Genomic DNA, 18,312 nt, shown 5'->3' on the forward strand with positions numbered 1-18,312 from the left:
AGAGAGAGAGAGACACTTGTTAAAACTCTTCAGTCGGGTTCTGCAATCTGGCTATTTTCCTGACACCTGGAGTATGGGCTTAATAAACCCATTATATAAGAGTGGAAACAAATTCGACCCCAATAACTACCGAGTCATTTGTGTAAGCAGCAATCTGGGGAAGACTTTCTGCTGTATCCTGAATGCCCGGATACAGGCGTTTCTTACCAAGCACAATGTCTTGAGTAAGAGTCAGATTGGATTCCTACCAAACCACCGCACCACCGACCACATTCACACGCTACACACGATAGTCAACCAGCACGTTCATCAAAAAAGCAAAGGCAAAATGTATGCATGCTTTGTTGATTTAAAAAAAGCATTCGATTCCATTTGGCATGATGGTCTATATTATAAAACTATACAATCCGGCATTGGGGGTAAAATGTACGACACTATCAAATCTATGTATTCAGACAAAAGGTGCACAGTTAAAATTGGCAATAAAAGAACAGAATTCTTCACTCAAGGGCGAGGAGTGAGACAGGGCTGCAGTTTGAGTCCAACTCTGTTCAACATTTACATTAATGAGTTAGCAGTGCTACTGGAACAATCTGCAACACCCGGTCTTACTCTAAATAATTCTGAAGTTAAATTTCTTCTCTTTGCCGATGATCTGGTGCTGCTGTCAGCTACTGCACAAGGGCTACAGCAGCACCTGGACCTGCTGGAGAACTACTGCCAGAACTGGGCCCTGACAGACAATCTGAAAAAAATAAAAAAATTAATGATTTTCCAGAAAAAAGCCAGATACCAGGACACCAGATACACATTCACTCTGGGAAACCGCAATAGAACACACCCTACAATACGACTACCTCGGTCTAAAATTGAGTGCTTCAGGGGGTTTTGTTCTAGCAGTGAATGCACTAAAAGAGAAAGCTAAAAGAGCATTCTATGCTATTAAGGGCAAATTTACCCAAGTTGACATTCCTGTAACAATCTGGTGTAAAATCTTTGATAGTGTTATAATGCCTATTGCTTTGTATGGATGTGAGGTTTGGAGTGGTGGTGGTGTATTGGGCTAAAGCACTGAACTGGTAAGCAGAAGGTTGTAGGTTGTAGGTTCGAGCCCCACAGTCACCACCATTGTGTCTTTGAGCAAGGCACTTAACTCCAGGTGGCTCCGGGGGGGATTGTCCCTGTAATAAGTGCACTAAGTCGCTTTGGATAAAAGCGTCTGCCAAATGCATAAAATGTAAATGTAAAATGGGGTCCACTCTGTATGGCAGATTACTCGAGATGGGACAAACACCCCATAAAATCCCTGCATGCAGAATTCTGTAGAAACATTGTAAGAGTTCAGAGAAGAACACATACTAATGCATGCCGGGCCGAACTAGGCAGATACCCCCTTATTATACATATTGAAAAACGATCCCTCAAATTTTGGACACACCTAAATTCAAGTTCCCCAAACACACTGCAACATGAAGCCCTTAAAACCCAAGAGCTGAAGCCTAAAACCAGTCCCATTTGTCAGCTGGCTCTGAAACTCACAAAACCACTAACAACTAACAAACACCAGTTTCAGACCAGCACTGCTGAATGGAACAAATCAGAATAAACCAAATCATAAAAGAAAGCAAAAATTCACATTTGGACCATTGGGAAAATGAAAGTAAAAACCAAAGCAAATTGGAATGTTATCAGGCCCTAAACAGAACATATAATCTGGCAGAATATCTCCACACTGTAAGAGATCCAAAACAGAGACGGATCCTCACCAAATACAGACTCAGTGATCACAGTCTGAACATAGAAAAAGGCCGTCACAGACAAACACGACTTCCAAAGGAAGAACGAGTCTGTGCTCACTGTGACATAAGTGACGTCGAGACAGAGACACACTTTCTCCTTCACTGTGAGAAATGTACAGAGGTGAGAGAGAAATATCTCCACAAACTCTCAAACCTCATGCCACAGTTTTCCAGTTTGGCAGAAAAAGATCAGATGCTGGTGCTACTGGGGGAGGACCATCATGCATCATTTGCAGCAAAATTCATTTTTGAGATGCACACCCTCAGAAACCAATCACTGCCTTAATGTACATCAGTCACAGTATTTTTATTTTCTTATGATCATAATGTCCTGTTAAATGCATATTTTATTTTATATTGTATAGTGTATATTGTTATTAGAGTTTTTATTTTATTTGATTCATTACCTGGCACCTTATTTTAATTCTATCTTTATTGTTATTTGTTACTATTTTATTATTATTATTATTTGTCTTGTCATTATCTGTTTTCTGTATTAATGCTTTGGCAATATTGTATGTAAACACAATCATGTCAATAAAGTACTTTTAAATTGAAAATTTCAATTGAGAGAGAGAGAGAGAGAGAGAGAGAGAGAAAGGGGCACTTTTGTGTAAAGAGGTGACTGTCGAGCAGATGTTCTAATGACGGACAGATCAGAGACAGTGGTGTAGAAGCAGCAGCCAAAAACAGATAAATTATTCATAGAGACAGATCAAGTCATTGCAGGAATCTGTGAAAGCCCAATATCCTTAATAGCTTTTCACACCCTATTCACAAGAAACAATTTACAGTCACACATACTGAGAAACAATAGTGATCACACTGACGCAATATCACTCCAAAAAGAGAAAAAAAGTACTTAAAAATCAGGCATGATGCAGCAATAACTTCTCTAAATCTGTTCCATGTGACACTACAGGTGTTACTTATTAAGCACCTTTTTGGAATACTTGATACTGATAGGTCAATCGCAGCATTCTACATTCAAATATTTTTTGTATAATGCTAAACCATCTTACTTACTGATGTCCTACATAGCTGTGCTAGTTTCATGTCTGTTGTTTCACCCCATTGTCTCTTTGTTCACATAATAAAATAATTTTAACTCAACTAAATCATCTACATCCATTTCTTCCTTAACCCTAAAGCAGGCAAGAGTGTAAAATGATTAGCAAAAAATAATTTCATGTCACTTTTTATATCATTTGGACTTAAGTAACAGATATCCAAAGGAATTTTTGATATACTTGATACATTTAGGATTTTAGTTGTCCCACAGGATATGTTGCCCTATTAAGTCAGTCATCAATATGTCTGTTTTATTTGATGCAAAAAATTACGAGTTTCTGACTACCCTTCTTATTTTAAAACATATTATACATGTGTGTGTGTGTGTGAGAGATAGTGTGTGTGTGTGTGTTTGTGTGAGAGAGAGAGAGAGTGTGTGTTTGTGTGTGAGAGAGAGTGTGTGTGTGTGTGTTTGTGTGAGAGAGAGAGTGTGTGTTTGTGTGTGTGAGAGAGAGAGAGAGAGAGAGAGAGTGAGAGTGTGTGTGTGAGAGAGAGAGAGAGAGAGAGAGAGAGACTTTTGACTTTTAGGTCTTCTTTAATTGATCAATATAAACATAAGTGACCTATATTTAAAAAAAAAAATAAAAACCATTAAAACATCCATGTGTTTATATTTACCACAAAACAAAGGGGATAGAAAAACAAAAACAAAAAATAATATAAATAAATAAAAAAACACTCATAAATTAAATACAAAACCTCCCTGATCATCAGCTTCACATATAAAACCATCAACTCCCCACACATGAAAAAAAGAATTAACATCATTAATGAGGCTAAAATACGCAAACTCCATCATTAGTCTCTTCTTTATAAAACCTCTCATCATCAAAACAGTGTCCACACTTTCCCTCCCTTCTACTTTATTTCTTCTTGTACACCAAATAGCCAACTTTGCTGCACCGAACAAGAAGTTTAAAAAACCACTTTGGATTTATATTTTGTTGAATATTTGGGACCAAAAATAAACAATTCTTGATTGAACTTTCCCAAAAGCTGCATACTCCAGCTTTCCATTAAACCCAAAATTTGATCTAAACGTGGACACTCAATAAAAAGATGAAAAACAGTTTCAGACACCCCGCAGAAAGGACAACCCTCATCATCTGAGTCATTAAGGAGTGCTTTGTGTCTGTTTGTAGCTAAAATCACATGCACAATTCTCCACTGAAGATCACCCACCCTCTTTTCAATGGGTCTTTTGTACAGGGACCGCCAGCTACCTTTCGGGGAAGAGCCTGATTCAAACACCATAGACCATTTAGTGTCTCTTACATCCTTAAGATGTTGGAAATTTATGGTTTTTACACAAGCTCTGTAAAGTGTTTGTCTGCTCAAAATACTCAAGATATTTAGTTCTGGTATATCCATGGAAAGCAACTTGCTGCCATCCTCCTGCCAGTCTTCTTTTTTATGGAAACATGCAGTTCAGGAAAATGGGCATTATCTTTGGCATCACAGTTCACCGCAGGAGAAACTTTCATAAAATCCCTTATAGGAACAGGGAGGGCCTCCTCAAGATCATCCAACATCCTCTTGATAAAACGTTCAGACCTGAAGCCCACCTTTTGTGCCAATTCCTCTACAGATATCCAGCACAGTCCCCTGCGTAGATGGCATATTTTGGAGACTCCTGCTTTCAACATTGCCGACCTTACAGTGGCAGAGCTCAGCAACTCAACAGAGATAAGTGGATTGAAAAACAAAGGCTCTTCATATACCCACTGATTGGATCCTTCCCATTCTCTTGAAAAAGATAGAGTCTGCCAAGCTTGCAATACACTCTGGTAAAAACCAGCCAATCCTTCCAATGCTAGTCCATTAAAGGACATGACAAACCAGTGCTTATCCAACCCCATTCTTCTGTTTTTTGCAGCAAAGCACATGCTACGTCCATCCACTGCTGATGCTGCCCATATAAAAGACGCTGTGCCACTTGCAAACGGAAAACAGCAATCCTAGAACGAATGTCAATTAAACCTTGTCCTCCCTCATGAATTGGAAGGTATAGGACAGCAGCTTTTAGCCAGTGTTGTCCTGACCAGAAGAATTTAACAAGAGTCTTTTGAATATCTTCAATTATGTGTTTTGGAGGATCCAAAACCATCAACTTATGCCAAAGGGTGGAAGCTATAAGATTGTTGGCTATCAGGACTCTTCCCCTATAGGATAGCTGGGGTAGCAGCCATTGCCATTTAGACAAAGTTGCAAGCACTCCGTCTACTAACCCCTCCCAATTCTTCATCTTACATTCATCTTTACCAAGATATACTCCTAAAAATTTAAAACCGGACTTCCCCACTTGACATTTCCTTGTAATTCAGGTAAAGAGCTTCCTTCAGAACCACACCATAACGCCTCTGTTTTTTGCCAATTAAGTTTGGCTGATGATGCTCCTTCATAAATATTAAGAGCTTCCTTTATAACTTGAACATCATGCGTATTCCTAACCATAACAGTTATATCGTCTGCATAAGCGGAAAGTTTAATAGCTTCAGCTTCTGGCTTATTACTTACTAGAATACCCGTCAATTTACTTCTTAATAAACAAAGTAGAGGCTCTATTGCCAAGGTATATAACTGACCCGACATAGGGCACCCTTGCCTTATCCCTCTTTTCATTTGAATTGGTACACTCAAACCTCCTCCTATTTTAACCATGCTTACAGCATCAGTATATAATATTCTTATCCATGATAAAAAATGTTCTCCAAACCCATAACACTTAAGAACCTTAAAAGGTAGTGATGATCTACACGATCAAAAGCTTTCTCCTGATCCAGAGAAAGCAAACCAAAATCAACATTATATATTCCAGCATAATCCATGATATCTCTCATTAAAAACAAATTATCATAAATAGACCTTTTTGGTATACAATATGTTTGGTCTTTTTGTACCAATACATCAAGAACACCTTTAAGTCTGTTTGCCAAACACTTTGATAATATTTTATAATCGGAACATAAGACCGCTACTGGTCTCCAGTTTTTAGCAGACAAAGATCTCCCTTCTTCGGGATCAAAGACAGCACTGCTCGTTGACAACTTTTTGGTAGAACCTCAGCTTTATAGCTTTCTTGTACAACTTTAAAAAGTATTTTCCGATTATTCCCCAAAAAGTTTTATAAAATTCTGCTGGTAATCCATCGATTCCTGGTACACGACCAGATGAAAGTTGATTCACTGCTTTTGTAACTTCCTCAAATGTCAGATCAGAGTCCAAGTTCTTTACATTTTCTTCATCCAGTACAGGCAAGTTGTTAAAAAGTTCATCTGCGTCAAAGTTTCCTGTGCACTCTTTAGCATATAAGTCCACATAGAAATCAACAGCAAGTCTCCTCATTTCCAAAGGATCTGAAGTAACATTCCCATCAGGTGTGCGTAATGCATGCATATAGTTTGTATGAACACACTTCTTATTCAAATTAAAAAAAGAATTTCCATGTCATGTAAAGAAACAAAATGTGATTTTACAAGAGCTCTTTTTACCTTTTCATTTAACATATTACTTAACTCTTGTCTCTTCAGTCTAAAATCATCTTGTAAATTTACATCGTTTTGATCAGTTAACTTATTTTGAATTTTTAAAATATCTTTCTCCAATTCTGCCATTTTATATTTAACTTGACAGGAAGTATGTGCCATAAATTGTTGACAGAAAAGCTTGATCTGCGTTTTTCCTATTTCCCACCACTGAAGCAGATTTTCATAATCATTTTTTCCTTCAACCCAACAATTCCAAAACATTTTAAAATTCTCATAAAAATTTACATCTTGAATTAATTTAATATCAAACCGCCAATGAAAGAATTGTGGTTTTGTTTCTGATAAAACAACATTCACTAAAATGAGCTGATGATCAGAGATAACACAGGGTGTGATATATGCACCCATCACTCTATTACACTGATTATTATGTAAATAAAATCTATCCAGACGTGCCGCACTGACTCTATCTACTGCCACTTTAATCCAACTATATTGTCTCACGTTTTTATTTTTTTCCCTCCACACATCTACTAGCCCTAACTGAGTGATTATTACTTTCAAAACTTTAGCAGAAGGAGGATGTGGTTCTTCTCCAATCCTATCAATAACAAAATCAAGGGTGCAATTAAAATCTCCACCTATAATTAAAAAATCTTCTTGTGAAAGAGAAACAAGAGTATTTTTTAGCATCTCAAAAAGCTTAATTCTGTCCTTACCAATATTTGGTGCATAGATATTAACAAAGACAAAACACAAATCTTTTATTTTAGCTTTAATTAAAAGAAGTCAGCCCTTTTCCAATTCATTAATAGATAAAATATTTACATTTAATTCGGGAGAAAACAATATTGCCACCCCTGCACTTAAATTTGTCCCATGACTAAGAAAACACTGACCATCAGACCACAAACCCCAATCTACTTCATTATTTATATCACTGTGTGTTTCTTGTAGAAACATCACATTAATTTCTTTTAGCTTTATGCATTCTTTTAACAATGACCATTTATTACTCGCCCTAAGACCATTTACATTTAGGGACCCCACTCGTAGGACATCCATAATAAAATAGTGTAGGAAAGCAGAAATAAACAGAAATGTGAGAAGAATACCAGGAAAAGGATAGATACCCATCATGCACTTATTTTAGTTTACCTTTCACGGCTCGGCATTTCAGCCCTGCCTGGTTTTACTCCTTGCCTAATTGTTGTTATGTATTTTTTAATCGAAACCTTTTCTGCTGGGATAATTCATCTAGGGTGCAATCTTGTCTTACATTTATAACAGATAACACAAATTTATTTAAATCTGGAAAAAACTTATCAATTTCAACACTTTTACCCTTTGTCTCATCCAGAAATGCATTGATCTGCTCAACTGTATACAGATCACTTCCACTATTTGCCACATCAAGGTCAGCACATGACTCATCATCTCTAGAACTCTCTACAGTTGCTTCTGACAAATCATCCATTTCTTCGCTTTGCCCCTCATGCGTCTCATTTTCCTGTACTAGACCACCACAAACATCACTCTTACCAACCCCACTACAACTTGGAACCTCAGCATCAATAACATCTTCCGAAACATTCGGTCTTACCTCGGTGTTCAGTATCTGCCATTTCAGGTTGTTGCGGTGTACTTTCCATCACAACCTGCGGCTTGTCAGATGTTTCAGTTGGGCCTCCCTCTTCAACATTACGCGCTTTGTGTGGGCAGGTGAAGCGTTTGTGTCCAATATCCCCGCATTCAAAGCAACGCAAAGTCTCCGTACTAGCGTACACCATATATGAACTCTCTCCGTGAGAGATCCGAAACGATACATCAAGCATTTTAGTGGGAGAGCTCAAAAACATGTAAACGTGTCTCCTAAAAGATAATACGTGTTTCAGTGCAGCGTTTTACACCCCAAGGGAATCTCTTTTATAGCGCCGGCAATTTTGCCAAATCTAGTCAGCTCTTTAATAATACTCTCATTGCCGACTGAATGGGGGAACATTTGAGATTACAATTTTCGATGCTGGTGCCGACAACGGTGTAATAGGCACATACGTTTCATTGATCCATATTCCGCTTTCAATTAGGTTTTTACTTGAAATTCATTTTTCAAAAAACAACGACTGCCTTATTCATTCTTGAAGCAGAACTAATGTTTTCATTGCCAACCTTGGCTCCTACAGCAAGGAGAACATCCTCAATAGAGGTATTCGCCTCCGGGGCACACCTGAAACCATTTCGGAGGGTTAGAGGCGACGCTCCCCCCGTGGGGGTAGACGTCATACTGCCTCACACACCACGCGATATATAACCTATAAAAAAAAATAAAAATAAAAATAAAAAACGTGCTCAAAGATGTGAAAAAAAAATAAATAAATAGATAAATAAGTAAATAAATAAATAAATAAGAAAATTCTTGAAAAAAGCAGAACGCTCTCACACAGCACTCGCTCCCAACACGCACACCGGAAGTGAGAGAAAGAGAGAGAGAGAGAGTGTGTGTGTGTGTGTGTCAAAACTGAGAAACGTTTAGCTTTAAGGTTGCATGTATGACATGTTTTAGTTTAATAAATGTGAATGTGTAATATTGTGGTTTAACACTTTTTCTTCCCTTAATCTGGCAACATATCTCAGGGGATAAGCACATTTTAAAATGTCATAAATAACAGCATGAACATCGTATGACTTAATTTCTTCTTCTGCATCTTAAGACAATGTTCACAAGTAATATTATCAGTTTTATTGTTTTTTTCCCCCTGAAGATTAATATATAATTAATTATCACAAAGTCAGAATGTCCTGCACCATGGGCGGCGATGTTCGTTTTAGGTCAGTCTGACTTAACGATCATAGAAAATTTGAACCAAGTCATGTGACCCACACACTCAAAACAGGCCCGACTATGACAAAAGAAGATTGGATGAGAAATTCTCTCTCATACCCACTATAAGACACTAAAGAGTATGCACCCTGTGGTGCGCCTTGGCTGTTTTAGGGTTAAGTAGCTGTGTTATAAGTAGAATAATGTACAGTCATCCGGTCAATTACTGCACAATAAACCCCTTCACGATGATACAAGATCCGATCACCTTGTTGTGGTTTATTTGAACATTTTGACCTGATTGTACTTTATTGCTTACTTATGCCAATGCAATGTTGCGGCATGTCTATAAAGTAGCTTCAGATTTGCTGATGCATTACAGTTCATATCACTTTGCCACATTATTTCCGGACACTTTAGAACAAGTAATAGCAGCATGGTCTGAAATTAACACATGTACATGTGATAGTGATGGCATTTCAACTTTTTAAATTAAAAATTCATAAATTAAATGGTCCAGAGAATTATTCCTTATAAAGTAGGTGTGTCTCAGTCATTTCTAGAGGTGCCCCAATGTCAAAATCGTTCCAGTGTAATGAAAAGTTCCTAGAAAAGTACAAGAATGCGCATGTTGTCTTAAGTCGTCAAAAAATGGAGGACGAGTGCATATTTCGTAATAGAACTTTAACAGCTTCAACAAAAACACAAGAAAAAGAAACAAATGATACCAGAAGAATAACGGTTGTGTTATACTGCGACATTGTTGTTAAATTGTAGCTACGTTTTAATGTGCTTGATAATACTTAATAATCATGTTGCAGGTAAATGCACCATCAGTGTCCCAATGTTTAGTGAAATGAGGCACACCCATAGGGTGTTCTACCTACAGCTTGAGCAGAAACAACTCACAGGTAGCATGTAGTGATCTTCCCACTGACTAGTCACTATCTCTAAAACTGAAAGGATACAAACTCTGGTAGAGTGGCAGTCGAGACTTCACAGCCCTGCTCGAGTTAATGCATGTGGCCCGCACCAGACTGGGCAGCAGTGTTCCAGTGACTATCGCCCCATCAAACAGAGGCCCAAAGAAAGGAACCTGGTTGAGACAGAAGGCGAAAGAGAACAAACACTGAAGAGTGGGAAATGGACACAGCATTATCAAGGAAGTTGACTTCTATATCAAATCCAACTTGATTTACATAATGTTTCTTGGATACTGTGTAGACAAGAAAAAAAAGAAAAATCAATAAGCAAGAGAGCTCAAACCAGGACAAATGAATCTAGTCGATAGATAATGCAGCACTTCCATTTGTCAAGGCTTGGGTTTATCGAGTGGATAAAAGATTTATTTGAGTGAAGCAGCAGAAAACAGTGACACAGCCGAGGGAATTTCACTAATTGCAGCTGCTGACACGAAACAGGTGTGTACATCTGACAGCGTCTGAATATTCCGGTCCGCTCAACACAGCAGTGCAGTTTCTTAGAGGTGACGTGTTTACGAGAAATTAGAAATTATGAGAGTTACGTTTCTCTGGGGATATAGTGGCGGAAGCGGGAGGAGGATGATGAAAGGCAGCTTGACCATAATGAGAGTGGCATGCCGACAGTGCGGTAATGGACTCTGAGCATTAGTGCTTTCAGAGAAGAGACAGGAAGAGATACCGTCCCCTCCAGCCACAATCCACATCTCCTGACATTCAGCCAAACATTGCACATCCTGATGAAGATCTTAAGATGTCTCTGGAGAGGCTTTTCATAATATATGAAAATCTGGTAAGTTACGGTTGATGGTTGTGGTTTTTAATGTAACGTAATGTCATTTTCTTCATAATGGGTGACATACCTGTGGTTTCTTCATGATCTGAATGAAGAACATGTGGTTTTTCATTGGGTAGATGATGATGAGGACGTCTCCAAAGTCGGTGGGGATGATTCCTCGTCTATAATCCTGCGTGTGCTCCGACCACACTATGTGAACTTCATCGTTTCCCAAGTGACGAAGCTACAACAACCAGAGGCAAAGCACATCAACAACTCTGACATGCAAACCAATAAAACATTCTCAACATAAGTCATTCTCCACACTGGAGAAATACAAGCAGAAATATATTTGTACAATACGTACATTACCGTTCAAAAGTTTGGGGTCACTTGCCTGAAACGTTTCTCATGAGCTTAAAAAGCTTTTTAATCTGAAAAAAAAAAAGGTTTTTGAAATTGATGACTTGGACCAAATAATAAAGAAAATCAGCCACTAAGTGCCCAACATAGATGGGGACTCCTTCAATACTGTATAATACTGTTTAAAAGCATCCCAGGGTGATACCTCAAGAAGTTGTTTGAGAAAATGTCAAGAGTACATGTCTACAAATTCTAGGCAAAGTGTGGCCACTTTGAAGATGCTAAAATATAACACAGTTTTTATTTATTTTTGATTTTTTTAGTCACAACATAATTACCATATTTCCATTTCTATTATTCCTTAGTTGTGATGCCTATACTATTATTCTAAAAGGTGAAAAACAAAATAAATAAGTAAGTGACCCTAAACTTTTGAACGGTAGTATACATATTGAGTGAACAGGAAAACAAATTCTGAGAAATGTACTAAAAGGATTATATGTATCCAAAGTACACCGATCAGCCACAACATTAAAACGACCTGTCTAATATTGTGTAGGTCCCCCTCATGCTGCCAAAACAGTCCCAACCCGCATCTCAGAATAGCATGCTATTCGTCTCACCACAATTGTACAGAGCTGTTATCTGAGTTGCCATAGATTTTGTGAGGTTGACCTCTCCGCAGAACTACTACTCACTTTTGTTTCTGGCACCATTCTGAGTAAATTCTAGAGACTGTTGTGTGTGAAAATCCAAAGAAAATCAGCAGTTACAGAAATACTTAAAACCAGCCCATCTGGCACCAACAATCATCCATGCGATCATCTAAGCCAATCGTGTGGTAGCAGTTCAGGATCAGAATGGGGAAAAAATGTGATCTCAGTGATTTAGACTGTGGCATGACTGTTGGTGCCAGATGGGCTGGTTTGAGTATTTCTGTAACTGCTGATCTCCTGGGATATTCATGCACAACAGTCTCTAGAATTTACTTTGAATGGTGCCAAAAACAAAAAACATCTAGTGAGCATCAGTTCTGTGGATGGAAATGCCTTGTTTTTTATTATTTTCTCCCCAATTTGGCATGCCCGATTCCCAATGTGCTCTAAATCCTCATGGTGGCGTAGAGACTCGCCTCAATCTGGGTGGCGGAGGACGAATTTACAATATTAGGCAGGTGGTTTTAATGTTGTAGCTGATTGGTGTATAACTCAGCCACAAATTCACGTACTGTATATTTGTTTAGTTTTGAACAATAATTCCACAAAAACAACATAAAAACAAAAAACAACAACAGGGTGTTTATTTTAGTCCATAACAACTCCTGAAATTATTTCAGCCAAATGAGCTGGAGAAATTGGGTTTATTATGTTTCAATCATTAAAGCAAATTGACTTTAGCTAGAAAATTGCTTCAATTTTCATTTGACAAAAATATACATACATCTGTAGGAAATACTTTTTTTGGAAGCTTATTTTTGAGCTCTAAGCGTATGATTAATGTGTAGTGGCAATGTTAAACCACCAGTAATAGTTTGTTTAAAATTGTTTATAAGGAAACCTTTAGTGTTGGGTTTGAGTCCACATTTATGAGAGTCAAGTTACAGTCTTTAACCAATCAAGTCAAAGTCCAAAGGGGCTGAGTCAGACTCAAGACCAGTCCATTACAGGCCAAGTCCAAGTCTGAGTGAACCTGTTCATGAATCCTAATGAAAATTGTAACTGTACACTTAACACTAAGCCATTATATGACTTTTGCATTTCATAATTACAGGGTTCCCACTCTTTTCAAGGTGCAATTTTCCAGGAAATTTTATGTGCCCAACTGGTATAATATTGAAGGAAAAACACACGAGACCTCATTATGTATATTGTGGTTATTGGATGGGTATTTTTTCTGAATACTGTATTCAAAAATGTTTAGACATCAAAAAGTTTACTATACAGTAGTAATATATTGTTATCTTTTTCCCCATTTGTGTGTTTTAGTGATAGTTTCTCACTTCTGGATTAGCAGTTTGCTATGTGGCCCAGTATGATTATTAAACCTCATAAAGCTGTGATTTATTCAAATAAATTAATAATCTGTATGTGCTGTGCGCTTAAGAACAATCTGCTCTCTGTCATCTACAACACACAATGCTCTTGACTCTGTGTTGCCAGTGAATGAGTGGTGCAGCACACGCATAATATATATATATATATATATATATATATATATATATATATATATATATATATATATATATATATATATATATATATATATATATATATATATATATAAACACAATTAATTAAATCACAGCCTTTTGCAGTTTAATAATCACACTGGGTCATATCACAATTTTTATTTTATTAATTGTACATTCAAACATTTGTTTTTGTGCCTAATATGTCAAATTCAGTGTTTAGCTGAATTACATTTTTATGACCGCATTCAGTGATTCCATCCACATTGTGGATATCATAGCACCCTAAATGTGGTAACCGTGGTATAAGTGGAGTCCGATGAATTATTGAAAATTAATCCACATCCCATCAATTCAAGGCATCATCACCATGCTACCACCTCACGCTGTGAATTTATTTTCAAAAACATCAGCGGCCCGACTGCATCGTCACGGTCTAAAGTTTACAACTCAATTGTTTCCTTAGTTAACACAACAGTCATTTTGGAATGAAAATCATATTTTGCACAATATCAATGCTTAAACTATTTAGTTGGAGCAAAGCAGAGATGACAGCAAATGAGCAGGAAATGTACGTGACAGGGCTTCGTTCACGCCAGTCAACCACTGTTTCACAATGCGTAGACAGCAGCAGTGCCAAAATGATACAAATGTGTATTTGATACCTATCCAGAGCCACGATCGTTACCATGTTTTTGTACATGTAACAAAAACCTTATTAGCGACACAAAAATATTTTCCAGGACAATTAAATATTTTCCATGATATTTATGTATTTGTCTAATTTTCCATGACTGGAAAACTGAATGCAAAATTCCAGGTTGTCCAGGATGCATGGGAACCCTGAATTAATATCCTGCTGAACAAACTTCAAAGTGGTTTTAGAACAAAGCATATGCTGTAACAGTATAAAGACAAACCACAATGAACAATTTTTTTTATATAGCTATGTCCCCCAAATTCTAAAGCGTACTGATGTTTCAATAATTTGTTGTTTTTCCTTCTCCACTCAAACATAGACTAAAGAAAGTGAAAATGTATATAAAAGAAAACAGCTGCATCCTTTCAATTTAGTTTAATCTAAAATGATCTTTATCTAAAAAAATTGTTCATAGGTTTTGTCTCTATCTGCCGAGGTTATACATACAAATGAGTCAACATAGTAGTAATTAGCACTCACTAAGAAGTTACATTTCACAATTTGACTGCGAATGCTACATTCAAAACACTGGAAAAGCCCACTGCTAACTTTATTATGGTCATTTTACATGGGACATGACAGTCACAAGTGTCTAGTTCATTTGCAGAGAGTGGTACCCTGTGGGCAGATTGTGCACATGGGTGCTTGTGCACCCAAAACCCTGCTGCGTCCGGGTGCACGACTCTTTACAGTAGCTGCTGCCAAAGGTACAAATATTTAATATATAGTGCTGTGAAAATATATTTGCCCTTTCCTGATTTCTTGAGTATTTTTCATACTAAATTGTTTTAGATCTTCAAACGAGATTTAACAAAACAAAGGCTACCTCAGTAAACACAAAATACAGTCCCTGCCACAGCATCTCAATAGGGTCAAGTCAGGACTTTGACAAGGCTTCTTTTGAGACATTCAGAGGTGGACTTACTCCTATGCTTTGGATCATTGTCTTGCTGCATAATCCAGTTGAGCGTTTGAGCTTCAACTCAAGGACTGATGACCAGATGTTCTCCTTTAGGATTTTCTGGTAGAGAGCAGAGTTCATGTTTCCCTCAAGCAAAGCCTCAATGCCCTGAAGCATCAAAGCATCCCCACACCATCACACTACCACCACCATGCTTGACCACATGTATGATGTTCTTTTTGTATAATTCTGTGTTTGATTTACACCAGATGTAATGGGACCCCTGTCTTCAAACAGTTCCACTTTTGACTCATCAGTCCACAGAACATTCTCCCAAAAGGTGTGAGAATGATCAAGGTTTGTTTTGGAAAAATTCAGACAAGCCTTAATGTTCTTCTGGGTAAGCAGTGGTTTTTGCTATGCCACACTTCAATGGATGGCATTTTTGGCCAGTGTCTTTCTGATAGTGGAGTTATGAACAGTGATATTTATTGATGCGAGAGAGGCCTGCAGTTCCTTCGATGATGTCCTTGGCTTTTTAGTGACTTCCTGGATGAGTCGTCGCTGTGCTCTTGGAGGAATTTTGGAAGGTCGGCAACTTCTGGTAAGGTTCACTACTGTGCCAAGTTTTTTCCTTTTGGAGATAATGGCACTCACTGTGATTCTTTGGAATCCCAGAGCCTTTGAAATAGCTTTGTAACCCTTCCCAGAAATACTGATATATTTCAATCACCTTTTCCCTCATAATTTCTGGAATTTCATTCAACCTTGGCATAGCGTGCTACTGGGTGAGACCTTTTAGCTAACTTTATAATGCTGAAAATATTCTATTTAGGTGTTGATTTGATTGAACGTGGCTGGCAGTAATCAGGCCTGTGTGTGTCTAGTCCAGCTGAACCCCATTATGAATGCAGTTTCACAACAAAAAAAGGGCTAAATATTTTGGATAACGTTTTTGCTTCAACAAATAAAATTCTCATTAGAAAATGCACTCAGATTATCTTTGATTTATGTTAGATTTAGTTAAAATTTTTGAAACAATTTAGTATGAGCTATACACAAAAACAGAATAAATCCGGTTTGGGCAAATACTTTTTCACAGCAGTTTAATTCTAGTCATTATCTTGAATCTTCAAAAACCAAACAAAGAACATTTCACTGAGCTCTTGTTGAACTGCAAAAAAACAAGAAGGATAATAATATTGACTCAGAAATGTTTGAAGGATAATAGTATTGACTCATAAATGTTGCATAATTGACCTTTAAAAGTGTCAGAGATATATATAAAAAGCACAAAGTGAATAGTGTTCACAGTGTTTAAAAAAAAAAAAAAAAGCAACAAAAACCCCCCATCAAATCCAAATAAATGCACCTAAAACAAACTCTGCCATTGAATAAAAAAAAATGTATATTATTGTGCATTGTTGAATGTTGTGAATAGCGGAAACAGGCTAGAAAAGAACATAATTTAAGCAGCTCGTCGATGCGTTAAAGATACAGTAAATCAACAATAAATAGGTACTGAAATGTAATCAGTTTAGACATGCTGCCTGTCTGCGATAACAATTTACAGACTATTTATAAAAGTTAAACAGTTAATTCACTAAGCTTTTATGGACCTCACAGATGAGGTGTGTATTCTGTACATTATGCCTAAAAAGACTTAAATGCCTAATATTATCTTTTTTTCTTTTTGATATGCTGTTTTTAGTAAATATTGAGAGACATGAGTGACGGCTCAGTGAAGTTCTTGATTTTTACCATGACACCATCTGCTCCTGAAACCACAAGAATACACTACCTTGAATGCACAAACACTTCTACGAAAGGGGAAAGGAGTATAACCACATACAAATTCACTGTTGGGTCCTGTGAGAAACAGCCTTTTAGTTTATAGTAGGTTGGCTACATACAGTACCTGTCATTATATATTCTTCCCACATGACGGAATACTTGGCAGTTGTGCCAGCCACCTCAGTAATTGATGTTATACAATATTTTCCATAGTACCATTCAAACATACTGCAGTTTTGGAAGCATTTTGCTTAATTCTTACGACCTTAAGCAAGTTCCTCTCAATGGGTCGTTAAACATCTGCCGATGCACTGATGCCTAATGAACCATTACCAAAACATGTCCTCTTCTCCAAAAAATGCAATTACCACATTTTGCCATAATCCCTAATTATGCTAATGGTCTAAAATTAAACAAATCCACAACAAGCTGATTGAGCCGGCACATACCGATCCATTTGGATAGACAGCCGAAGAATCGGTGGCATGCAAACATTGGGCTGAGAGGGGAAATGCACAACATACTGTACACATACACCAGATGCCATTCTCAATGAAAGGGAGCAGGTGTTAAAGATCGCAGACTTCTAGGAAACCCTGTTCTGACTGAATGTAATAATAGACAACTACATTTTTCCATTTTCTGAACAAAAGGGGGAGTGGTGCTTGATTACCTGTTCAAAAAGTCACCGCAGCAATGCTAGGGTGTTGCAGAGGTGACTAAGGGTTCAGAGTGGATTTTAGCACACTGCTATGCAGTCGCTAGGGTGCTCTGGGTGGTTGCTTATTAGCCCAAGCAAAGAGCCCACCTCTTAGTCTCTATGAGATTCTGGTCACTAGATTGGGCTCAGGTCCCTTCTTCAATGCAAATCCCAAAATTTGTTTAGGTTTTATCATCCACCAGACAATAATAATAAGTCTAATCATATAGAACAGAACATCTCTCCTTTGCAATCCGCACAATATGAGGTATAATGCATGTTCATAGTATGTAGCCCATATGTTTTGGGAGAAAATTCCAAACAACCATTTTGTTCGGGTCAAAAAAGACCCAGTAGAGTACAGCAGAAATAAAGCACCTTGCACATTGACATAGGGTTGTTATTCACACTGAACACAAGCTTTGTAAAATAGCAGTTTATCTAGAAAGAGCACCAGCAATGTATCAATAGTGGTACATTTTTTTCCAGTAGATATACAGTTTTTAAGAGAAATATAACTCATGACAGTCCAAAGTGAGATTAATAAAGTGCAGTGCTGATGTATGTTGATAGTGAGAGATCTAGGGTTCAAAAGTATGACTGCTTGGGGGAAGAAGCTGTCATGAAGTCTGCTGGTGCGGGTCCTGATGCTGCAATACCGCCTGCCTGCCGGGTGGCTGGAGTCTCTGATGATCCTCCAAGTTTTTTTCACACACCGCCTGGTATAGA

The 18,312-nt window shown here is 37.6% G+C and overlaps 1 protein-coding gene across 3 annotated transcripts in view; it reads right to left on the reverse strand.

The window, feature by feature from the left end:
• Positions 1-18,312, reverse strand: part of ralgapa2 (Ral GTPase activating protein catalytic subunit alpha 2) — a 268,297-nt gene that overhangs the window by 47,430 nt on the left and 202,555 nt on the right. For all 3 annotated transcript variants that reach the window (XM_052145011.1, XM_052145009.1, XM_052145010.1), the window contains 2 exons: positions 11,023-11,181; positions 10,148-10,275 (listed from right to left, as the gene is read on the reverse strand). In XM_052145011.1, the coding sequence (XP_052000971.1) occupies positions 10,148-10,275; positions 11,023-11,181 (287 nt within the window). The remainder of the gene's footprint in view (positions 1-10,147; positions 10,276-11,022; positions 11,182-18,312) is intronic.

This window comes from Xyrauchen texanus, chromosome 16 (genome assembly GCF_025860055.1).
Source record: "Xyrauchen texanus isolate HMW12.3.18 chromosome 16, RBS_HiC_50CHRs, whole genome shotgun sequence".
Classification (NCBI taxonomy): Eukaryota; Metazoa; Chordata; class Actinopteri; order Cypriniformes; family Catostomidae; genus Xyrauchen; species Xyrauchen texanus.